General features: G+C 43.7%; 1 protein-coding gene across 2 annotated transcripts in view; it reads right to left on the bottom strand.

Moving 5' to 3' along the window:
• Nucleotides 1-26,181, bottom strand: part of SHISA5 (shisa family member 5) — a 299,801-nt gene that overhangs the window by 200,297 nt on the left and 73,323 nt on the right. For both annotated transcript variants that reach the window (XM_086938925.1, XM_086938924.1), the window contains exon 2: nt 17,538-17,709. In XM_086938925.1, coding sequence (XP_086795051.1) covers nt 17,538-17,709 — 172 coding nt within the window. The remainder of the gene's footprint in view (nt 1-17,537; nt 17,710-26,181) is intronic.

Raw genomic sequence — 26,181 nt, 5'->3', positions numbered from 1 at the left:
GAAACTGTTCTTACCCCTGACCGAGCAGGATGTAAATCACGCGCTGTTGAAAATGAAATCTGGAACACCGGGTGACCCTGCCTCGCCACAAGTCATACACAAAATCTCCCCAGCTCTGATCCCCACCCTGACTAAAATCCTTAACCAATCAATACAACATTGTGTTGTCCCTGACCATTGGAAGGAAGCAATAATTAGGCCCATTCTGAAGAAACCTAATGCCGACCCAGATCAATTTGCAAATTATAGGCCCATCTCCCTGTTGCCACTCTTTGGGAAAGTCATGGAGACCCTAATCAATACAATACACGAAAGATACCATAGGTCTCTATTTGATCCTATCACAGTGCAGAGCCTATACAGTGTTCTACAGAGATAGCTGAGAAATGAAAAGTCACTGAAGTTCAGGAGAGACACACAGAATAGTGAGTATTAAGATACAGTTCAGAGTAGGAACCCTTAAAAAGTACCCATACGCCCACTCAATAGTGGAACTTCGTCATCTGGGATTTCATGTTTGAAAAATGGTGTCCAAACAGCCCTTCCTCAAGGAGTACTTGAGGCTAGCTACGGAACCACTGGTTGAACCCTCAACCAGATGAGATGACAGAGTTTAAGGCTGATAGGGCTTAGTTGCAGTGCCAGAAAAAAGTGTTAAAGAATATATGAAACAGAAAGGAAATTGATCCAAGTGATTAAAAATACTTATCTTGATGTCAATAAGGAAACTTTATTAGGTCTGCCCATCAAGATGGTATAGTTAAAAGCAGAGTGATAATAGCGAAAAAAGAATAACTTGCTATTTACCATAGATGTAATGTGGTCAACATGTTTCAGCCTTTGTAGGCTTTCGTCAGGACCTATGAATCACTACTGCAACACTTACTTTTTGTGCTGTGAGGGACAAACTACAGTCATTTCCAAAAGTGGTGTATCCTCTCCTGTAGAAAATATAAGAGATAACACAAAGAAAACCATACAACAACGAGTTATGGTGGTTATAATTATTGTTATTCATATGCATATATGTATGCCATGTGTTTCTTATTTGTGACTTACCCCAAATTTTGGGATGAGAAACCTCACCTCACCTGGCGACGGCTCGGGGTAAAGGAGGCCACGCACTAAAAAAGTTTCAAAATAATGTGTTTTAGTTCATCTTTAAAATAGGATAAATCCAAATTAGTTTTCCAGATAAGATACATGTAGGCAAGGGAGCTCCAAGAAGAATGGCATTTCTTTAAGATTTCGATGATGTCAAGCGTTCACCCTTTGTTAATTTAAGATATCATCAAGTCAATAGGCAATGGGACCTGTTAGTTAAAGCGCTATCTTAACTAGTAATGATGCGCCTATTGTATCCCTTGTCCTGCTATTTAATTCTAGATAATTTACTCAAGATCTGTATTCTTACCGCAGCCTCGAGCGCACCTACCTCTCCGTCGTTGCCTCGTGCTATACTAAGCCGAGGGGGAGGTGGTGACCCGGTATAATACGGAAGAATAACAAGTATGAATGCGGACCTTTGTGAAAGTCGGCTCTCGCGCCTCGCTGATTGGCTCTTCATATGGGTTCAGCGCGGGCCAAACATCATTCAGGATAGAAAGGGCGCTGTATGTTAATTCAGAGCCAAGCGCGCCTTCCTCTTTAAACCGGATAGAAAGACGCATCTCGTGTTAGCGGACCGCTCTGTAAAGAGAGAGCGGTCAGCCCCTGATTGGTCTGACAGCTCAACCCGGAAGGCCGTGAAACTGCCAATGAATGCCTGTCAGCCTGATGAATGTTTTCTACAAAGAGCGGTGCCCGTATAAGAACGGCACCGATTCTTTGGCCATTGTGTATCTTAGTTGTAATTGTATTTCGAAATACGTCAATTCACATGAGAATCGGATATAATAAGTGCCCTGTCACATGTTGGTCGGCAGTATCTGCGCTGTATACTTGGACCTTTTGTTGGTAATGGCCTAGTGTTGAAAGGGTTAAAAACCACTTATATACCAGTGTATTGTGATCATTCATGTGTACTAACACAGTAGCCATGCTCAACTCTTTTTGGTCAGTTGAACCATTCTTACATATAATTAGATATTTCTTAAATATTTTTTTAAAAAAGAAGGTGAAAAGAGTTCTTATCAATATCGTTTCTGGGCGCAATCCTGATTATTGATAGAGAACTCGATATGTCTGTTTTCTAGTCGACGAGTTGCCAGCTATATATGAAATGGTTCTATGAACATATGCGCTTTCTTGGGCTTGCTTGTCTGATTAAAAATACAGCCATGTGGCTAATCATGTAGCCTTAAAGCAACACTCGATTACAGTATAGTGTTTCCTCTTTCCTTTTGGAACAAAAACAATAAAAATAAAAATTGTACATTAGCCGACTGCTCTCAGAGACAGCAAACTTGATCTTTATCTCATAAGCACTTCAATTATTCCAAAACCACTAATGGCTCATGGTCAGGAAACGTACACATAAAGGCTGGGCTCATATCAACCTATGCAGATTCCTTCACCTTTACATATCTAGTATGTGAACTCTATACTATTAGTGCTGTGTCAAGGACTTCAAGTTTGAGAAACAACACTTGACTCATAGCCAGGAAAGGGAAGAATAGTGGTACATATGGAGATTGCGCTCGTATCGGGACGATGCGGATTCCCTGCCTTAATGCTATATCAAGGCCTTCAAGTGTATGAGATACCACACATAGCTCATAGCCGCAAGCAGTAATAGTACACATAGAGGTTGCACCCGTAGCAGAACGGTGCGAAATCCCTGACCTTTGTGTGTCTAGTTTGTTAACTCTATCTTGTTAGTACTGTGCCCAGGGGCAACAGGATGTTTACAGGTCAAGGGCAGCCTCATAACTGTATCCACGGGATATCATCATTCAGCCCTTCTGTGTCGCATCTCAGTTTGTGAACCCATCTCTGTTCTTTCCTTAATAAAAAATGGTACACATCTGTAACATGTTGGGGTATATATGGTTGTTCCAGCACCACCCACTGTAGCTCATCCGCATGATGTTTAGCGGTAAGGAAATGGGAAGTCAGACGGGTCGCTTGTTTATTGCGCCTAATTGTGCTCTTATGTTCTTGTATGCGCAACTTTATTTTCCTGGTCGTCATCCCTACGTACCTCAAACTGCATGGACAGGTAATTAGGTAGATGACTTTTTCACTATTGCAGTTGGTATGGCGTTTGATCACCCATGGTCGTGTTGTACCAATATCTACAGTCAGAGTTCTTTTCGTCTGTGGGCACACCAAACAATTCCCACAAGGATAATGTCCTTGGACCGCTCTTTGTAGAAAACATTCATCAGGCTGACAGGCATTCATTGGCAGTTTCACGGCCTTCCGGGTTGAGCTGTCAGACCAATCAGGGGCTGACCGCTCTCTGTTTACAGAGCGGTCCGCTAACACGAGATGCGTCTTTCTATCCGGTTTAAAGAGGAAGGAGCGTTTGGCTCTGAATTAACATACAGCGCCCTTTCTATCCTGAATGATGTTTGGCCCGCGCTGAACCCATATGAAGAGCCAATCAGCGAGGCACGAGAGCCGACTTTCACAAAGGTCCGCATTCATACTTTTTATTCTTCCGTATTATACCGGGTCACCACCTCCCCCTCGGCTTAGTATAGCACGAGGCAACGACGGAGAGGTAGGTGCGCTCGAGGCTGCGGTAAGAATACAGATCTTGAGTAAATTATCTAGAATTAAATAGCAGGACAAGGGATACAATAGGCGCATCATTACTAGTTAAGATAGCGCTTTAACTAACAGGTCCCATTGCCTATTGACTTGATGATATCTTAAATTAACAAAGGGTGAACGCTTGACATCATCGAAATCTTAAAGAAATGCCATTCTTCTTGGAGCTCCCTTGCCTACATGTATCTTATCTGGAAAACTAATTTGGATTTATCCTATTTTAAAGATGAACTAAAAGACATTATTTTGAAACTTTTTTAGTGCGTGGCCTCCTTTACCCTGAGCCGTCGCCAGGTGAGGTGAGGTTTCTCATCCCAAAATTTGGGGTAAGACACAAATAAGAAACACATGGCATACATATATGCATATGAATAACAATAATTATAACCACCATAACTCGTTGTTGTGTGGTTTTCTTTGTGTTATCTCTTATATTTTCTACAGAAGAGGATACACCACTTTTGGAAATGACTGTAGTTTGTCCCTCACAGCACAAAAAGTAAGTGTTGCAGTAGTGATTCATAGGTCCTGACGAAAGCCTACAAAGGCTGAAACATGTTGACCACATTACATCTATGGTAAATAGCAAGTTATTCTTTTTTCGCTATTATCACTCTGCTTTTAACTATACCATCTTGATGGGCAGACCTAATAAAGTTTCCTTATTGACATCAAGATAGGTATTTTTAATCACTTGGATCAATTTCCTTTCTGTTTCATATATTCTTTAACACTTTTTTCTGGCACTGCAACTAAGCCTTAAACTCTGTCATCTCATCTGGTTGAGGGTTCAACCAGTGGTTCCGTAGCTAGCCTCAAGTACTCCTTGAGGAAGGGCTGTTTGGACACCATTTTTCAAACATGAAATCCCAGATGACGAAGTTCCACTATTGAGTGGGCTGATGGGTACTTTTTAAGGGTTCCTACTCTGAACTGTATCTTAATACTCACTATTCTGTGTGTCTCTCCTGAACTTCAGTGACTTTTCATTTCTCAGCTATCTCTGTAGAACACTGTATAGGCTCTGCACTGTGATAGGATCAAATAGAGACCTATGGTATCTTTCGTGTATTGAATTGTATAGTTGGGGGACAAGATATCCATAGGTCTATAAATATTTTCCTTCCCCTCGGGCCCTTCTCCACCCTTTTGTTCTATGTGACCCTAATCAATAAACAGCTTGTTGCCCACCTGGAATCAAATAAACTCCTTGATTCATCCCAATCCGGTTTTAGTGCATTCCACAGCACAGAAACTGCTTTGTTGGAGGTTGTGGACAATATAAGGCTATCCTTAGACTCAAAAAAATCAGCCATTCTGATACTACTGGACCTATTTGCGGCCTTCGACACCATCTCGCACCGCATACTGCTAGAGCGCCTTGTTGAGATTGGTGTCGAAGGAAACGCTCTTAAATGGATATCAAGCTACCTTGGAAACAGACGATCAAGGGTCCAAATTGGCGACCACACCTCTATCTCCTATAAAAATGATAAAGGTGTCCCACAGGGATCTATTTTAAGCCCGACCCTTTTTAATATTTATGTTTCCCCTCTGGCCAAAATCATTAGAGAAAGCGGTTTTGGGACAATATCTTATGCTGACGACACACAAATCCTCGTCACCTTCAGCCAAAACCACGAAGACGCTAAATATAGGTTCAAAAACTGTATGACCAACATACAAGAGTGGATGACCAGAAACTACTTAATGATGAACGCAGGGAAGACCGAAGTCATGCTCTTTGGCAAAGCTGACCAAATCTGGTCACCGGACTGGTGGCCTGACGCTCTTGGTGCCTGCCCTGCCCCTAAACCATACATCAGGAACTTGGGTGTAATCCTAGACAACAAGCTTACCATGTCTGAACACATTAAAAAAACAGTGGGAAATAGCTACGGCCAGATACGTAGCCTGAGGAAGATCTTTAAATGGATCCCGCTCTCAGCACGCATGCCCCTAGTCCAGGGACTGGTTATAAACAGGATGGACTATGGGAAGGCCCTGTTTTCAGCCATCAACCAGTCACTACTAAACAGACTACAGGTTCTTCAAAATACTGCTGCGAGGCTAGTATTAGATCTACCCCCTCGCATCCCGTCAGCAGCATGTCTCAGAACATTGCACCGGCTCCCCGTTAAAAAACGTATAAAGTTCAAGCTGTGCTGCCTGGTCCATAAGGCAGTAAATGGACATGGACCTGCTTACCTGGAAAGGAAACTCAAAGCTCATATCCCAAACAGGACCCTACGCTCCTCCAGTAAAGCCTTTCTCTCCGTTCCCAGAGTTCGAGCGGTCAGAAACGGGGACAGAGCTTTCAGTAAAACCGCCCCAGAAGCATGGAATTCCCTCCCCACCTCACTGAGAGAAGAGCCAGGTCACGCCAGATTCCGGAAACTACTGAAAACCTGCCTTTTTAATCCCTAGTATTCCGTACCCTTAACCCCTTGAATCTGCTGAAATCTTAAGGATCTTGTCTGCTCCCAGCGCTCTGAGACCTTCGGGTGAATTATGCGCTTTACAAGTGAAATAAATAGAAATAGAAATAGACATGTTTGTTATTGCGAGAGCGCATAGGTCCCTTACCCAAAAGCCTATGACTAGAGCTCCACCTCGTCAGGTAATACTAGGAATAGTTAACTTCCGGGATCACAATGCAATCTTGCGCGAAGCCCAAAACCAGCCTGATCTCCAACACCTGAATTCTAAGGCAAAGGTCTTCCGGGATTACACCATGGCGGTGCAGTGGTGGCGAAGTTCATTCGAGGAGGTAAAAAAACTCTGTACCCTCAACCTCAGATATAGGCTTCTATTTTCGGCACGCCTCAAGGTTACCTTTCAGTCCTCCACCTACTTCTTTGATACTCCAGAGCAAGCCTGGGAATGGGCCATGAAGCACCGATCGATGTTACTCCCAGAGTGCAGGCGGGCCGAGACATGGAGTCACAGGGACTACCCCCCCACCCTAACCCCCCACGCTGCTCCCCTCATGGAGGTCCAGAAGGAGGCACTCCCGATCTCTGAGATGGAGGACTGGTCGGCAGTAGATGGGCACATCGGTGAGTCCTCCCACAGAGGGGGGATTTCCAGCAGGGTGGAACCGGCAAAGATCTTTACGGATACTCCATATCAATTCTGCTCTCTAGATGACTTTCCAGACTCATTGGCATGTTCTATATGAAGCATCCGAAGAAGAGGGCTATGGCCCATAAGAACGTGTGGCCAATTGAGGGGGCTTGAGGTGTTGCTGGGAGGATTGGTCTGGGCTGTGTCTGGGGAAGGGGGGTCGGATTAGATTTTTAAGCGTTCCATACAGTGGCTCTTGGACATACATCAAGACTCATGACAAACTGTGCGTTATAAAAGCTACGACCTTACTATCCAGTCTAATATCGGAGCGCTGTTAGGCATAGTATCCGTCCTATGGATATGTACTCAGTCATTGAGTTCCCCATCAACTTCCTTCTTCTGTTTTCTCGGATTTCTTTCTTATGGTCATGCTTTGGTTCTGGGTGACAGTTGCTTCCTGGGGAGAATTATGGGGTGGGAGAAGTTGGGGGGAGGGATTTATGTTGGTCCTGATGGAATTGTTTGTATGTACTAACCCGTTTCTTAGTTTTCACTCAGCGCGCCCACCACTGTTATAATGTACGTTTCTGTAGCTTTGCTTGGGGTTTCAGTACAGACACAATTCAGGTCCTCGGACAGTCCTATCGATGGTCCACCTCACATGCCCATTATCACGATACTCTCTTGGAATACGAACTGTCTGTTGGACCATCAAGAGATCCGCTGTTTTGCAATACATCAAGAGATACAAACCAAATATAGTTCTTTAGCAGGAGACCCACCTATTAGGCACCCACTGCCCTTTTCTAGGTCGATTCGGCTATGATAGGGGTTTTCACTCTGGCTTTGCCAGAGGTTCCACGGGTGCTGCTATCGTACGAATTCCTTCCATTGTCAGTAACCAAGATACACAAGGGTCCCCAGGGGAGATATGTAGGGGTTCAAGGCCGTATGGCTCTAGGCAGTACAACTTTATCTTGTGTTACATCCCTCTAAAGTTGCTGCAACCCACCCTCTAGGCCCTCCGATCCTTGTTGGTGGCCCGTCCCCAGCGGACTAGCCTACTTGGAGGTGACTTTAATGCAGTCCCGAACCCCGAACGAGACACCTCAGCTGCCCCCCCCCCCGCCCTGGCAGTCGGACTCCCTCGGGATGTCTACTGACCTAGGCTCACTCTATGGGCCTATGTGATGCCGGACCGGTGCTCCTCTTACTATCCAGTCTCACTTATCAACTCCTTTCAATGCAGACATTAAGATCTTTGTTTAAGTTCTGGTGGCTCATCTGACCAGCACCCTATTGTATACCGGGCAGAAGCAAGCGTCAATGCATCAGTTGTGTGCAGACGGCTCTCTCAGGCACAGGTCCTGGATGGTGCCTTGGTCCTTCTTCTGGACTTCATAAGGCCTTTGACATGGTCTCCTGGAACTTCCTGGAGGAGATTCTCCTCCAGGCAGGTTTAGGAGCGACGTTCCGCAGAATGGTCCATCTCCTCTACCACAACGGCATGGCTCAAGTGCAGGTTAATAGCGTTCGGTTGGCCCCCTTCCAAATTCACAGGGGCACATGCCAAGCCTGTCCCCCCTCCCCACTACAGTTTGCTCTGACTATCAAGCCGCTGGCGAGCCTCATACGCTGTGATGCAAGGATACTGGGCTGGAGGTGGGGGAGTAGGCTTGAAGACCGAGTGGCGTTATACGCATTTATATTCTCCTCTTTCTTGGGGACCCTCCGGCCTCTGGATCCAGATGCCTGAAGATTTTTCATCAATATGGAGAGGCATCCGACTTTCGCATTAATGCGAGTAAATCAGTATTGGTGGAAGTAAAGGGCGATGCTGAGGGACGAGGCTGGTGCCCAGACATCCCCCTATGGCAGAACTCATTTAAATATTTAGGGATTCATATATATCTCACCTCCCAGACCTGGCCTGGACCCTTAAATAACAGCACTTGGCCTCAGCTCTTGATGGAACCCTGTGGCTCTGGACTAGCATGCCTGTCAACCACGAGGCGCAGCACGTTCTTTAAAATGATGCATCTCCCCCGCTATTTGTATGTTCTAGCGAATTTCATGTTTCCCATACCAGAGTGTGGTTCCGACCTCTGACCTCCAAACTCACCACCTTTCTGTCTGGGTAAGCGTCACAGAGTGGCATTCAACTCAGCATGGAAATCACCCTTTGATAGGGGCCAGGGGTGTCAGACATTTATGTGTACTACCTGGCGGCGCAATTTGTGCCGATCAATGAGTGGTTTACTGGAGGGTTGGGATGGCCCTGCTTACCGCCTGGAACTTCACCTGATGGGCTTTGAGAGCTTTTTCGGCCAGCTCAATGGAGGCCGAATGCCCCTGGAGATGCCTTCATGCACACAGATGGCGGTGTCTTGCTGGAGGGCGGCGTTGCGCCTTATTCGGTGAGACCGCTGCCTGACTGAACTAAATCCAATAGCAGGGCACATGGCTGGAACAGCTCTCCAAACTAGAAGGCTTTTGCCAGTGGGATGAAATAGGAATTACATACCTAGGGTGTATAAGTCTACGAGGGTGGTATCCTGATGTCCTTCCAAGAGTTAAAGGATCAGAACACCCTAGCTACCACTCAATTTTTCAGCTTCCTTCAATTGAGAAACGCTTGTAGGTCACTTCTCCCCCTGGACACCAGCTCTAGGAGTACAGCCCGCTAGAGGCCAAGCTTTTCATGGGGCGCATAGGGAAGGGAACAATCAAAAGGTCACTAATTATCCATGCCCCAGATGACTTTCATTTCATACGGCAGAAATGGGGGGGCTGGTGGGTGAACTAGACGATGATGATTGAAGGTGTGCCTAGCTCCCAGGGAATTGGCAATATTCGCACACCTGCGTATGGTACCGGTGTACTACCTGCATGCGACCTATTTTGTCTCCGTATTGCATACAGCAGATGTCTTCTACTGTCCATGCTGCATGTTGCGCACTCCCCACTGCAGACTTTCTTCATATGGAGTGGGACTGGCCGGCACTACAATCCTTCTGGAGTGGGGTGATTTCGGCGGTACTGGGGCTTCCGAACGAATTGGGTCCCCGAACTGCAGTGCTCGGAATTGTGGAGGAGCTGGGGGGGTCCACGATCTGAATGACTCTTTATAGGGATGGCCTGTCTGGTAGCCAAGAGAGAGAGAGATGTTTCCCGGCGGTGGAAGCAATCTACACCCCCTTCGCAACAGTGAGTAGGAGTCGATTGGTGCACAAAGCAAGAGAAACGATCTATGAGGCATGTGGATGTCCTCACAAGCATGATAAAGTGTGGGGGAAGTGGTGGTCTTATTCTGGACTGTCCTACGGAAATGTTGAGGATGCCTTGTGTACTGTTGTAGCTCTGAATGCTCAGCTTTTCTTACTTATACTTTTAGATGGTGCCGCTGTATAAAGAAAATAAAATTGGTTATTAAAAAAATTAGGTGCTCCACAATTACTAAGCAATATTATACGGGCCACAGCAGAAGGCCCTGAACAAGCGGCAAAGACTACCTTCAGCGAGGAAGCTTGAGCGCGATTTCTTAAATGGGTAGGAAACAACTAAAGTCTGTGATAACGGAATCTGACATTTGAGTTCCGCTTTAACAAATGGTCGGCGGTTAAGACCCCAGGTGGCCAATATAATACTACCATATATACTTGGGCCTCTTGGCCCCTCACCTAGTCAAACTACATACTACAGCCTTGGAAGAGGGTACCCTGCCAACCACAGCACGTGCAAGGCTGTATTGGTCTTGTTGACCAAACTGCAGAGACTCCCTTGAAAGATCTTCCTTTATACCAGTCTCTATTAAATACAGATGATAAAATATGGAGTAAGCTGCTAGCCAATCGCCTCTTGCCCCAGATGACGGGTCTGATCCACATTGACCAATCCAGATTCATATCCAGCAGGAACACCTCAGTGAACATTAGATGCATTTTTAGGACAATGGAGTAGACGCCGGGCATGGACTTAATGAATCCATGGTATTGTTACTAGACCTCAAAATGGCGTTTGAGACGTTGAGCTGGAGATTTCTCATGGTGGTACTCCACCACATATGCAGAGATAAATAGATCCATTGGATCCAGTTACTATACTCCACAGGGAAGGTCCACACTGGCGGAATTATCTCCCCTGCCTACAACACATGTAGAGGGACTAGACACGGACACTGGTTATTCCAGATACTCTTCACATTAGTGATAGAACCCTTTGCGGTGATCACTCGCAAGGAGCAGGAGGGCTAAGGGATAAAGCGGTGTGATGGAAAGCACGCAATCTCAGTTTATGCGGATGATATGCTGATATTTTTCAAAGACGGCAACAACATAGACCAGGTGCTGCACTTGCTGAACAAATTTAGGGGAAACGTGCTTTTCCAGTGGACTCACGCAAGAACGACCTGCCAGGCCAGTTGGGACTTAGGGGCATCGAAGAGTGCACAAGCACATTCCGATGCCTTGGGGTGCTAATATACCATGACGATATGGATACCCTAAAGGGCAACCAGGGTATAGCGCTGAAGACCCTTAAGAGTAGCATTGCCTTCTGGCAGCCCGTAACAATCTCAGTGATGGACCGTATAGCACTCTCAAAAATGAGAATATTATCTAAACTTATCTATTTTGATAACTTTACTGTGTGGATTAAGCCCCGATGGTTCAGAGACCTCAACTGCATTTTGGGTGATTTTATTTGGGGCAGGCAATGACACAGGGTGAACACACAATCTCTGAAGCAGTCCATAGCGGAAGGAGGCTTGAGAACACCCGATTTTGAAGCCTACTATCTATTCTCCCAGGTACAGTGGCTTGAAGGGGGACACAGGAGAGAGTTGGCGCAAATAGACAACAGCAAGAAGATTAAAATCCTGATAGCCCTGCACTATGTAGATTTGCGGGTCTACTGCAACTACCTAAATTGGTGCAGGCAGCAATTCAATGCTGGCATAGATGCATCTTTAAAACCAAATTAGTATCCTTGTACACACTGACAAGCCCCTTGGTAGACTTGTTATGGATGAGATCGCCAGCGTGGGTAGAAGGAGCAGAGTCTCTCACCATAGGAGACCGCTACAAAGACAGGAAATTTCTGACAATGGAAGAGAACGTGACCGGACTACAACTGCCACAAACACATTTCTTGACATATGGCGCACTCCGAATGGTAGTCCTCACCCACGTGGTGTACACTTCTGAGTCAAAAGGCATCAGTGTGTTGCACTTCGCAGGGGGTCATCGGATTGGCAGTGCAGTAGAATAATAGCCACATCCCATATTGGAATGTTAGCATTGCCCTTCTGCAGCCTAAGGTCACATTCAGCCAACACCTAATTACATTGGTCCCTTCTCCAATGCCAGACCAAAAAGCTGACGCAAGACTTAAATGAAACGGTAATGCACCTCAGCACCAGATTGAAAAAAAGCAATGTCTGATTTGTTATCTGCATACTTTGTTTCTTTACAAGGCCTGGATTCAGGAAACTTGACGATGGTGGTGGAATCATGCCGCAGCAAGTTAACTCCAACAATGTACCAACAATCACATCTCAGAAATCACCCACAACTTCACACTACCACTAAATATGAAAAAAATCCTGTATTGTGCCTACATCTAGGACAATCCTTTAAGATTTATAGGCTTGTTAAGCAGCAGATGAGGTATAAAGTAATCCCTGAGCAACGTTTGTAGTGTATTAATTTGAAGAATGCATTCCTGGGGACAGTCCTACAAAGCGCTGTATTCTTTCCCACAGCTTATCCTCCTTGAACTGTTTCCCATTTATATTTCAAGATGGTCATAACCTTGTTGGTTCAGGATTTGCAGGTCTCATATCATTTCGATTTTAGTATTCAATCTTCCCCTAACCTACGGTCCTAGTATTCATTTTGTGTACCTCAGGCTCCTAGGTAAATCCTTGCCACACCAAATGAAATCTGGCTACTACATGCCCATATGTAAGCGAATGTACTGTTTGGACATTCCATTCATAGCAAATCTCTCAGAACTCTAGAAACTTACCTTCTTTATACATTTTGAAGACAAGTGTAGGATATCAACGCTCCCACTGTTGAAAGCAGCGTACCTATAGTGCAGTGTTCCACAATCATATGTACCTATATCGATGAACATATATCTTTGCCGATACTTAACCGCAGCAGTTATCCAAGCCCTGCATTCCAACTGAACATGTGGATAAAGATTGAAGGTGTGCTTCTGCAAGCAGCGGCAAGTTATACAACAAAATAGTTGCACTACCTTTTGAATCTGATCCGTAATCAATTTCGTTTGACCTTCCATTATCCAGTGGTCTATATACTCTAACTGAAATGTCTAATGAGGACCATGATAATCCCTCAGCTTTTCCACATCCTTGTGCTGCAGGGCCACCCTGGTACTCAGCATAGCGATCTTTGGATTAGTCCCCATCTGATCCATGTGCTATGCCTACCCCTACCCTGGACATCTTGGCCCGACTTATTAGTACTGTATTAGATAGCCACATCGAGGCTGCAGTTCTGCACCAGGGCTTGCTCAGCATCAGCTTCGACTCGTGTATCTTTGGCAGAGCAGTCTCCAGTCTGCTTCCAGTCGGCCCAGTATGATGTTAAAAGGGCACATAGAGGGTGCAGCTTCACTCCTACACTTGCCTGGCATCAGCTACTTCTGATAAATTTATAGCAACCTGTCTTTGGTCAGCTTCCAATCGTTCCCTACACTGTCTCTCAGCTCTGAATCTTTCTTCCACCACCTGGCCCATACACTGGTATTGCACAAAGCTGCTGGCTGTGTGCCAGTGCACTCACATGAGAGATGGGGAAGGGGGGCAGCCAATTCTGTTTGGGGATGACACAGAAGGCCAAGAGGCAACAAACTCCTCTCTGGTGAGAGGTACACCACTGCGTTTAGAGAGAATGGGGCCCCTGCAAACAAGATGAACTTGCCAACCGCAGGGAAATTACTAATAATTGAGAAAAAACCTAGGCAAGTAACATGTGTACTGTACTGTGTATCTGACGGAAATTGGTATTCAGAAGTGATACTTGTCTAGTGAATGAGTGTTTATAACACGGGAATAGCACAGAAGAGTATTTCCAGGGGGGACTGCATCAGATAGGCTGCAGTAACTCGGAGCAGCGTGCAGGAGGATGTGGGGCAATAGGCACTTTCTTTCATACACTAAAGTCATGCCCATTGATTCAACATTTCTGGGAAGAGGTGACAAAGCTCATGCCAGAGGTCCTAGACTTGGAGGTCCTGTGTGAGGCAAAATGGCACATTATGTGTATAACCGGGGAGGACAAATGGCCAAAATATACTTGGATATGGCTTATGACGGCTAATGCCAAACACAAGAATGAGGGGGAGCAGTTGGCGCTGAGTGTGAGGAAGTGGAAAGACGACCTGGACTGGTGCTGCAGTGCTGAGAAGGTGGTTTCCCAGGGTAGGGGTTGCCCAAAGAAATGGGACACATTTTGGAGGAAATGGACTCAATACAGAGGACTGTAAATCATGGACTGGGCACAAGTGTACAGAGGTAGGCGGGTATTTAGACCAGAGCAGGCATTGCTGCCTTGAAATTTGAAATTAATGCAGTTTTTAAAAACTGTGTAATGCAGCTGACGGCTGAATTAATACCAATGTAAATGTACTGTGAATGCTGGCCTACCCGCTTTATTGCCAGAATTTGTTTGATTGTTTAATAAAAAGATTTTTAAAATAAAAAAAAGTACGGTTCAAGGCCATAAAAGAACAATATTATACATAATTTTTTTTTAAATGAATAGAACATTACAGTGGCACCTCAAGCAATTCACAATACAGTTATCAAATCAAAGTGAACACACACATCAGTATTCAATAAAAGAGGTCACAGTATTCCTGATTTTAAGTGCTTGATGAATATAACCAATTCTGATGCACAACAAAATTCAGACTCCAGCAGTTGGAAGTGGAGCAAACAGGCAGAAAAAGAACTAGAACGAAAAGAGCACAGTAATGGGCATAAAAAAACACCCTTGGTCTAGAATAGAAAGTGCAACAAAAAAACAAAACATTAAATGGGCAAGGGTTTGCTTAGAAAACCCATCACAAGGACAGGGAGGTAAAAAGGAGAACAACGATCCCTGCATAGGGAGAGCTACCAGGAAAATATAAATTACCCAATCTAAAACGAGTAAGGTGAAATCTGCTTTCCAAATTTGTAATCCAGGTAATGTAGCATTCCTCGCCCTCAGTCTGCTTTAGATCCAAGTAACAGACGACTGAAGTTTTTCGAGCCTGTAATGCAATCTATAGGAGATCCTCTAAAAACGTGAATACAACTTCCAAATGAATAATAAAAGTAGCCGCACTCCTCGGCACGGCGAGTAAACAGAGAAATAGATTTTTCATTGTTTGAAGGTTGAGTAGCCCCAAACGCCAACCCCATAAGTCCTCTGCCAAATGCACTTCCTCCGATAAAGATATCAAAACCCCTAAATATAGGAAAGGGAGTGCGTATTCTTGGGACTACTTATCATAATAAAAGACTTCTTATGATCCATTTTCAGGTTGAGTCCCCCCATAAAATCATTAAAACTATCCAACAAAAGCTGGAGGCCATTTGCTGTACGCGCAGTTAAAACTGCGTCATCCCCGTATAATAAAATCGAGACTAAGACGGTACCAAATCTGGGAAGATCTTTTCCAATTTCCACTAACTCCTTCTCAAGGGCATTAATATAAAAAAGAAATAAGAAGGGGGCTAATATGCAGCCCTGCCTTTAGGGCAGCTCCTCGGCTAGGGCAGAGGAGCGTCATCCCACTACTCTCAGAGCAGGAAAAATAAAATGATAACGCTATCATTATTTTATTTTTCGTATGTTCTGGGTTCGGGTAGAGCGGGGCTGGTGGCACAGAGGGAGGAGTGGTTTGCATACTTCAAGTACACATGGCGGTTTGGACAGACAAACAGTCATGCACACGTTGCATGTTCCCCACCAGGCTGTAATGCACAGCTTAGTGGGCAACATGCACAGGCTCCCTGTCCCCTTCTGAGCGCCAAACCACGGCACTAAGACCAATCACAAAGCTGCATTGCAGTGCCGTGATTAGCTTAGGGGAACCAATCACAACAGTGCATTGCAGCATTGTGATTGGCTTTGGGGAGCCTGTGTGCTTCCTGGACTCGCAGGAGAAGTGGAGGAAGGATGCGGCCGGCTGAAGAGGTAAGTGGAATTTATTTTTGTATTTGGTCCCCCGACCCCAAACCCCTCTCCAAACCCGTTCCCTGCCAGCCACTACTGCCTAACTTACACCCTTGTTGAAGTTAAAAGCACCGGTGCAATCTCCATTTACATTATAACGCACCCACACTGTAGTGGCCCAATGCAAGCGTTTTAGTAGGTCAACCAAGACAGGGTTAAGTCCAGCCTTCTCCATCATAATCTAGAACTTTAGATTCATAATCAGACAAGTCATATCTCGATAGTTCAAGCTGCATTTGCCTTAGTCCAACTTTGTATTCAGTGTGAACTTTTGCATTTCAGGTTTTTGCATTTCAATGACTTCTAGTGAAGATAAATATTGAAATCCCATGGAAGAAATGTGATGGTTGTAAAAATGCTGTGCAAGAGGACCACGTTTTAATAGTAATTTTTGCTCCTAGCTTATGAGGGCCCAACTACTGACCAAAACAACTCTAAGTCACAGTGCATTTAGTTGCAGTTACCACCACTCTAATTCATCCTATTCCTCTTCCAAAATATCCCCTACCTCCTCTCTCATACCAAACGTCCTTTGCTACTGTAAACTCCCAAACAACTATTTCCCAACTCTTACCTCTTCTATCCATCCTTTACATTCAACTCACAGGCCCTCTGACTCCTCCTAAACCTCTTTTACTACCATGAACTGCCAAATAATCCTTTTTAAACTATTGCATCGTCTATCCTTCCTCTATTCTATTTATCCAACTAACAGGCCTACATGTCCACCACTCCCCACAACAATTTATATTTCCCCCTGCTGACGAAAAGCGCTTCAACGCAACATCAGGGGTAGTAAGATCTATGTAAATACAATTACAACTCGAATAGGCAGTATCGTTCAACTTGAGTAAATTTCACACACCATCTTCTGTTCTGAAGACAGCATGGATCATGCTGAAGCCTGTGCACCAGTGGACCCAAAGTTACCCTCGAGCAGCATATCACGTTCAACTGTTGCTAGCAGCTACAACTTCTCTGCTTTTTAGGTTTCAGTGGTTAATTTATGGCATGGTATCATTTATATATTTTTGTGTAATGCTCAATTGCAACATCTGTACTCATGTCAGAAACTTTTAGCATCCGAGGGCTGCTCAGCTTCTGTATACTAAAAAAGATTGCTTCTATTCATCTCTGTATGTGCTTAAGTCCAGGATGAAGATAGTGTATTCTGAATACTAGTCACAAAATGATCTTTGTGAACTCCTCTACTGTAACGCACATGGGAACAATATAAGCAGACTTGATATTTCGACTACCCGCTAATATGCAGGAAAAAAAATCTACTTTATTAGTAATTGCTCTCTGTTGGCAGGACCACTGTGTCTTATTTCCGGTGTCCATTCAAGGAGGGGTTTTTTATGCTCTGGTATTTCTTCATGTATAGTCCAAGTTTTTGCATTCTATGTTTTTTTAGGTCTATGTTTATTACAAGGAACTTAGAAAGTAGTTTTCACCCTTAACACAGGTTTGTGATTTTCATATATCCTCACGTACCTTGCAGTGTTCACGGAACACATGAACTGATCATCGTCCAGCTTATCGAATGGGTTCATGCAGCAATATCGGTTATTGCAAGTTCCACAACAGTAAGAGAAGGTACAGTACTGCTTGTTGTGCCACTGACCACTAGAATCCAAGTACGCATCACAATCATCGCCAGCAACACCTGTAAAGAAATAAGATTTAATTAGGGGTCAGCCAGGCAAGTAATCTCCCACCACATACTTCAGTCCACACAATTTATGAATCACAAACAAGTGATTGAAGCAGAATTTGTAAATAAGAAACATAGGTATTCCATTAAGGTGTGAAAAAAACAAGGACCGAAAATACAACGATGCCAATGCTAGATGTATGTAGTTTAAATGTTATTAGCTTGTAATAATAGTGAGACATGTATTTAATTGCAATTGCAGAGGATAATGGTTGATATCAGTAGAGTTATCACATCTGTGCGAAATTACGGATGTATTTTTTTTTTAATTAATGCTCTATCACTAGGCTCATGCTTTACTGAAGTCTCTAGGTCAGACCAAAAAAAAGAAAAAAATCACCCAGAGGTGAAAGACAGCAGAGCCGGACTCCAACACATGTCCATTAGACTCAGCAGGCCATCACTGGAAACAAAGATGCACTCTGCCATACATTTCCCGTATTGACAGAAAGTTCAACCTAGATACACAATCACTTTAATGTGTCAAGCTCTATAAAAAGGTAAAGGATTTACTAATCAAAAATTGCACTGAAAAAGAACATGTTCATTAGATTATATGTAATATATCATATGAATAAAGTTGTATGTGTATACGTATTCTATTATTGGCAATCTTATAGCATGCAGTACAATGATTTTTATGGAACAAACACTTCGGCGGGCACATCTTGCTTTAATATTTATTAATTGTTGTAGTATTTTTAGCAAGCGATGAGATGGTTACCTCGACCCTTTAGCCTGTCCCTTTCCCAGCGAGCTGTCGTACATTCCAAGGTTCTGCTGCGCTGCGCTATGGTCTTCAATGGTAAATATAATAATAATGGAGCTTCTTACATTTAGGCTTCTGAGATCGAGTAGTGACATTTTGCACACTTACTGTGCTTCAGTGCAGGTATTAATACTTAGCTAAATGGTTCTTTGGCATTGTTGACAAAATTCTGCATATCACCTGGATTCTTACTCTACCACACCATATTGGGAGCATTACTTGCAGAGCATTGCATGTCTGGTATGCATGGAAATGTCATCTTAAGAACAGAGTAACTCAGAAGAGAAGTGAAGGTACTCATAAAACAGAAGGGCTTGGAGAATGACTTTTGTAAAACTAAGCAGATTAAAAGACGCTTATAAAGCTTCTCTATATTGTCTTAGATGATCAATTGTATCTATATGCTTTTGTTAGCTGCCAAGCAAATATGAATTTCTTCAATATACATTTCAGATTGTGAACATTTTAAATGCAATAGGGAAAACGCCCATGTAGAATCTATTCATTGGACACTGAGTCTATGATCCATATTCTGACATTTTGTCCAGCTGTATATGGTCGAAGGGGTGACTACGGTTGTTGAACAATATCTGTGAGTAGAAATCTTAGAACAGCTAAACCAGAGGCGGCAATATTGTCCTTGATGCTAAATCCTAAGGAATTTTGCCACCACGTGAAGACTCTAGGGTCCCCAGCCCCCCCCGTCTCATCCTCCCGTCTTTTGATGGCAAAGTTCTGCAAATTAAAAAATGTAAATTAAAAACCCTACTATTCAGTAAATAAAGTTAGCTCTCATCCTTCAATCACACACGTTCAGTCCACAGCGCTAGGACGCCTCAGGGTAGCTATCGCGCTCTATAAAAACTAATTCCATTCCATTCCAGATTCCTCGCAAACAAAAATTCGCGGCTCGCTCCCCAGGATCCCCAGCAAGGGAACTTTTGACCTTATTAATGTGATAGTCCATACTATCTGTAAAATGTTTCCCACCTGGAGTTTTGTAAATAGATGTCAACATTTCATATACACTTCCTAAACATATCTTATTCAATCATCAGTTTGGTTCTAGCTTGAAACAGTAAATTAACTTCCTGCTGTATTTTACTGCTGGGTTGGTGTGAGGTCTTAAGTGCAAATCAGTGGTCGTTTGGCTCCGACAGCTGAGGAGTTAAAATACATATCGACACCATCCTGCAGCAGAAATTAGCACAGGGCACAGAACCTCCTACTATCATTACACTATTCTGGAACAAATGAAAGTTATACGTAGCACAGGACTTGCCTTCAATTATATAGAGGACCATAGGACAGCGAAGCTTCAGAAGACGGAACAAAGCATTTATAAATAAACAACTGAAGAAGAGAACAATGCGGAACCAGCTTAACAAATTACCAAATACACGCCAAATGTGTGCATCTCCTTAGAGTCCACTGAGTGGTTTGTCCACTCTCAAGTCATAAATGGAAGCCCCTGTGATGAAGGTAATAAGCAGACAATTGGAATCAATGGCAAAATACCAATATTTTTATTTAAAAAGAGGAACTGATATGGGGGCCCTGAAAAAGATATAGGGGAATGGGGGGTGATCTGGGGTAATGGATGTGTTGTTGATGACTGGCCGTGATTATCCTGTGTATTGTATTCTCCTTATTTGTCTAATGAAATGTGACCAATGGACTGACATGTTAAATGAAATGAGCATTGTTAATAAAAATATTTTTTTTTTTAAAAAAGAGGAACTGAAGTTCAAATCTTATTTTATTCCAGCTCAAGTGGTTATTTTTTATAAAACACCAAGCTCGTGACACACAGCTGTTTCCCCTTCTCATTAGCTATGCACCCACAGTAGTCAGTCCGAACTAACTAACCTAAAGCATGTTTCATGCCCAACCAGTCTCCTCATCCAGGCAGAAGAGACAATGTACTAAGGTGATGCCCACAAATAAATATCGGTCATCAAACCCTCTTACAATGAGGAACTTCTAATTTGCCAATTTGGATTATAGACGGTACTTGGTCTTGTGAGGAGGTTTTATTAATTCACCATTTCGTACGCTTTATTTCAGTCCAACCCTTTCTGAAAGAGTTCATTCAATAACAGTTTCAGGCACTGTCATACAAGGGAGCTGCTTATGTTTTTTTTGTCCAATGATTGCCAAAGCAGTGTTAAAGCATCTTGTGAGCCTTAAGCCCATTTGTCAAACAAAGGAGTGGGTGAACATCGCATGCTTCATAAAACAATGGACTGTCCCATTTATTAGAACTGAAGGTGTGATGATTCAGTGTACTTATGCGGAGTAAAATAGTCCTTCATGCATGCCCTGCATGCATTTCAAATGATTTAGACGGGTACAAAAAATAGTCCAATAGCATGACGTGAGTGACCTGACCAGACCATAGTCAACGACCAATTAACGTGTATTTGGAAGATGCGGAAACAGCAGGTGATGTGGAGGCATGCTAGGGTGTCGCGGCATCAACATGGCGTTGCTCTCGCTTATCCAAAAACTGCACAGCCAGAAGTGGGCTCGAGTGACCTTGGATACCTATGGGACTTTATCAAAGAGAATCCAGATAAGGAATGTCCAACGACAGGATTGTGTTCTGGCCCCTTTGTTGTTCTCTCTTTTCTTGTAAGACCTACCGAACACACTACACAAAGCCAGTGACTTCTGCTCAAAGATGGGCAGGACCCATTTCTCTGGTCTAATATACGCTGACAATTGGGTGATATTGGATATGACAGTCGGGGATCCAAAGGAAATTGGTTATCTTCCATGATTGTAGCTTAAAGAAAATACTTACTGTCAACTTGGAAAGGGGGCCTTTTAATGGGACCTAGGCTGGAATAAAGTTGATGTGGTCGGCAAATTTAATTATCAGGGTATGTGGTTTGATACCCAATTAAATTGGAGAGATCACATAGGAGCATTATCCTGAACAGGGGCCTAAAACAGTTAAGTCCGAAATACGGACTGCAGTCCTTACGCCCCATATTGCTGGCTTTTCATACAATGTTATACCCAGAATTCCAGTATGGGGTGGAAGTGCTATCCCTAGATGGTAAACTGGACTGGAATCATGAGGAGGCAAATATATGAAACTGCTCATGGCTCTCCCACAGTCAACAATGATACAGGCCTTAAGGGTAGAATGTCAACTACGCTAAACTATTGGCAGAGATTGTATGGGGAAGCTAACTCTTAAATATACTACCATTGCAAAAAAAGAGATAAAGTGAACTGTGTTGGGCCCTTCAAGTAAAATGTATGCTAGGAAAACTCGCGCTAAATTGTCATTATCGCCAGATTGGTGGAAGGAAGGGCAATTGATCCCCAAGCAGAAATTACATGCCATCATAAGGAACAGCATGAGAACAGAGGGCCTGAAAGTAAAATGAAGGGGGCTTCATATTTTAATAGACGTTTGTGGTTTTTAGGTGAATGGAAAATGTTTTTAAAGACAGTTTTTAGCACCGATAGAATTATTAACCTGGATCAAGCCATCAGTCTACTGATAAATGTAGAATGTGTAATAGGGAGATTTTTAGTTGCAATAGGGGAGTCTCTAAAAGGGCTGCCAAATAAAATGCACGGGACTAGGGGATGGTATGAGACCTTTTATCAATTGATCCGTTGGTAAATTTGTATGTATATTGAAGTAGCTCCTAATTATTTTTTATGTGAAATGGTTAAGAAGGTAATTATGTATGTAATCGCGCTGATGCTTATAGACTGCGGTCAAAATAAAAATAATTTTGAATCTGACGGCTAAGCTGCCAAGCCAGACCGATAAAAAAGTGGTTGTACAATAGAAGAAATTTTTGGTTCTATGCTAGAAGCATTGAGGTAAACACATTTGTGAGACGGATATTGAGATTATCACTTAGATCCCCACCCTTAGGTTACCCTTCTAGACACATGCCTTTTCAGAAGTAAAATACATTGCAGTTTTGCCAATTTTAAAAACAGATCTTTCTACCAAGAAAACCTGGTCTCCTACACTTTTTATTTGAATATAGGCCGTTTTTTCGCATGCTTTTACAACGCATGCCATAAAAACACGGTCGTTACAACGACGGGTTGTTATTTCGCATACTGTTACAACGCAAGTCGGAAGAACGACTTGCTTTTAGGGGGCGCTGGATTTTGGAATAGTATAATTCACTATTCCAACTCCAGTCTGGGCGGACACTAGGAAAGGAGTTGGATTTTAAATCCAACACCTCCTTTCCCCTAATGCAAGTCGTTTACCCGACTTGCGTTGTAACGGTATGCGAAATAACAATGCGGTCGTTGTAATGACCGCGTTGTTATGGCATTTGTTGTTTAGCATGCGAACAAAACGCTGTTCACCCTTTTTTTCTACTACACCTGCCCACTCTATCTCTAATAGATTTCTTCAACTCTGTGCCACTCTATCCTGCCCACAAGCTCTTGCTGCACGGTAGACTCTTCTTTGGTAACTTTCTTTCTCAAAATGTTGTTCTTTGCAATTTCTCTTCTTCTGCTTCTCTTACTGTCTCATAACACTCACCTCCTCCTTTTTACTGTTTCCTTAGCTAACCCTTCAATGTGTGCAAACTTTTACCCTGGTAACCCTCCTGATTATGATCCAGATCATTTCTCGATTAAATAGAAAGAGACAATCAGGAGTTTCTTTGCATCAACAAGTCATTTTCTCAAAAAATACACAGCATAAAACACCAAGTGATATTACGGACAGTAAACATTTGCAATATCGTTGTTTGATTAATAATTCAACAGAAAAATTCTAAATGCACGAAAACAAGCATTGGCATAGCCAATAGGTCTCGTCTTTGGGACCTTATAAGTGCTTAGCTATACAGCATATAATCCTGGGTGGTGTGCCGCCAGGGATTATATAGCTATACAATTACTATTTTTGCCATTCAAAAAGTGCATGAGAAGCAGCTCGCTCCCAAGGACATATACTAACTGGTGCAACAGGATGAGAGGGCCTGCAGCAGCCACCTTGCCATGTAGAAATAATGAAAGGGGCAAAGCCTTTTGAAGTGGCCATCATGCCATGCCCGGAAGGCATCAGCATTGTCCCAATGGTCATTAAGTTGAAGACCGGGGAGGGATTTCTTTTGATGAAGTGGGAGGGAAGGAAATCAGAAGCACAAAAATTGCACACACATTTTTTTCAGTAAATATTGAGAAAAAAATTATCGACGGCTGCATATTTAAGTTGATAACAAATGTTTTCATGTATGTCCACAAACACATCAAGTGTTACATGAGGTTGGTCAAGCGGTGAGATGGGTTGTTGGGGGATTGTAGTTTGCTCTACACAGGACTGTTCAGCTGTGGCTTCTCATGTCACTCTAACAGAATGTACCCTATTTATCGCTCTGCAGATGTGAGCAATGCCTTCTGCGCTACCAAAAAACTATTAATATGTGTCCATCCGGTTCTCTTAAAAGTGCCCTTGAGTTCATACAAGAAGAAGTAGACGTATGTGCTTACTACCACTCGTATGTGAATTTGGACTTTATCTGTTTGTATATTTTATGTAATTCATGTACTCCGAAGTTCTTATGTAATGTAACTGGTTCTATTGTAAAGAGCTCCGACTCCTTCCGGTAACGTTCGCGCTATATAAAAACGCATAAATAAATAAGTTAACCAGGGTTTGACATTGGCTATGAGAACACTTGTGAGTTGTAGTCCTTCAAGCCTGTGGTCCACACAAGAGCATTACCCCTCAAACTATAGTCTGTAACTAATTACAAAAGCCCTAACAACTCTATCGACACATTCAGTGGACTTGATGCCGATAATGAGAGCGATGGGAGAAGGGCTGCTGTTATTAACAGAGCAAATGCGGGAAGCAGTCAGTGTTGGAGGAGCTGCATACTCTACTGCATACTGGCAGTGCACAAACTAGGGACCAGCATTGTTATTGGCTGCCAAGAATGTCCTGTAACTCTGTGAAGTCCCCAACATGCGAGGGCTTGCAGAAACAGCAGAGCCTAAAAACAGACCGATGTCCTAACTGGCGCCGGGGAACCACCGAGGTAAACAGTGTCTTACCATGCCGGTCGGCCGGTTCCCGTGCCCCGCTGCAAAGGGGACCCATGGAAGTGCGTCAGTGAAAAGCGGGCATACGTAGCCTTCTAGAAGCGGAGTCTTATGTACCAAGGCATGAACCGTAAGTGAAGGTGAATGCTTCTTACGTACAAATAAAAAAAATATTGTGCAACTCCCCCCTACGATGACGCAATGAAACCGCCCACTGTACGTAAAGACCATGGTGAGGGTATGATTATGCTGAAATGCACAGAGAGCAAGAAATGCACGTGAACACAGCAGAAACGAGCACTACAGGTTCAGAGGAGAAAGTGAAAGTCAGGAGTGTTGTGTGATGAACTAACAGATGGCCCCTGCATGCCACTGTAATTAAAGGCTGAAGAAGGGTGACATACTCTGAAACCGGTCCCAGGATGCTTTTTTCCGGTCGAGGGAGGACCTGGCCTGGCAGTTCGGTCTGGACTGTTCCCATGGGACACAGGGTCAAGACTGATTTGCATATGGCTGGATCCAAACTGTGGTGGCGTAGTGGACAAAAGAACAATGGATTTAACCCAGATCTTTTGACTGGGGGAGAATGTTTGCATTGTCAGCATTCAGTCCATCATTTGATTGCTGTAACGCTGTACTTAAAGAAGCAGGAAAATCTTAGGCAAATGTAAACAAGCGTGGCCTTGCTAATTACAAACAGATGGCCCCTGCGCGCCGCTGCTCGCTCCCGCAAGGTGGATGCCACCACAAGTACGAGTGCTTGAAAAGAGCGGACAGATTTCTAAAGGTCAACTCCTAGAGCATAGCCGAGACCTAAAAAAGGCTCCCTCGCTGCCTGCATGTTGCTGCTGGGAATGGAAAGCAGGTAATGTGCAGGTGCTGCTGAACGAGTCCCACCGGGACACGTTCCGCATAATTCTATGGGGCCAAACTTCTTGGCAGGGTGGACGTCATCCATCCTGTGAAAAGATTGGGGGGACGCTGTGTACCTGCGTGTACCCCCGACTCGAGCCCTGCATGTAAGGCAAACCACTTCCATCTTGGAGGCTTGAGCATGTGACAGTTTGTGCATTTCACATAGGCGGGGTAGCATTCAGGTCCATTTGTGATTCTCTTAGTATTAACCGGTGAAGGACAGAGGATTAGCATCCATTTACAATTAGAGCTTCCTTCTTACCTGTAATGACTTCCGTACCAGTGCTTATGTTCCTCTTAGCCTTTGCATGGGGAAATAGTCATGCATTCACCCTTTTTTTACTGACCTTGATGCATTACAAAGCGTTAAGTTTGCACATCACCACATCAAAGTCATCACTCCCTCTTGTTTTGATCAGGGTCTGGAATAGTTTCTGAATCTCCTCCCCAGCATAATGTATGAGCAGCGAGCCCTTCACACCCGGGTCAGCCTGAGCAACTCCCTCCATCTTCAGCATCTGTCAAAGGAACCACTAGCTTGCTTCAAGGGGCCTTATGGTTTGTTCTTCCGGTGGAAATGGGAAGTAGATTCATAAGCCTCATTTCCCATTCACGATACTGTCATGTATATAGCTCTTATTACTCCAATATGGGACACTGGAGCACTTGCCTACACTGGTAACACACTACAT

The sequence above is a fragment of the Lissotriton vulgaris genome, chromosome 9, assembly GCF_964263255.1.
Source record: "Lissotriton vulgaris chromosome 9, aLisVul1.2, whole genome shotgun sequence".
Lineage (NCBI taxonomy): Eukaryota > Metazoa > Chordata > Amphibia > Caudata > Salamandridae > Lissotriton > Lissotriton vulgaris.
The sequence above is the reverse complement of the archived record's forward strand: the minus strand, read 5'-3'. Positions and strand labels throughout refer to the sequence as shown.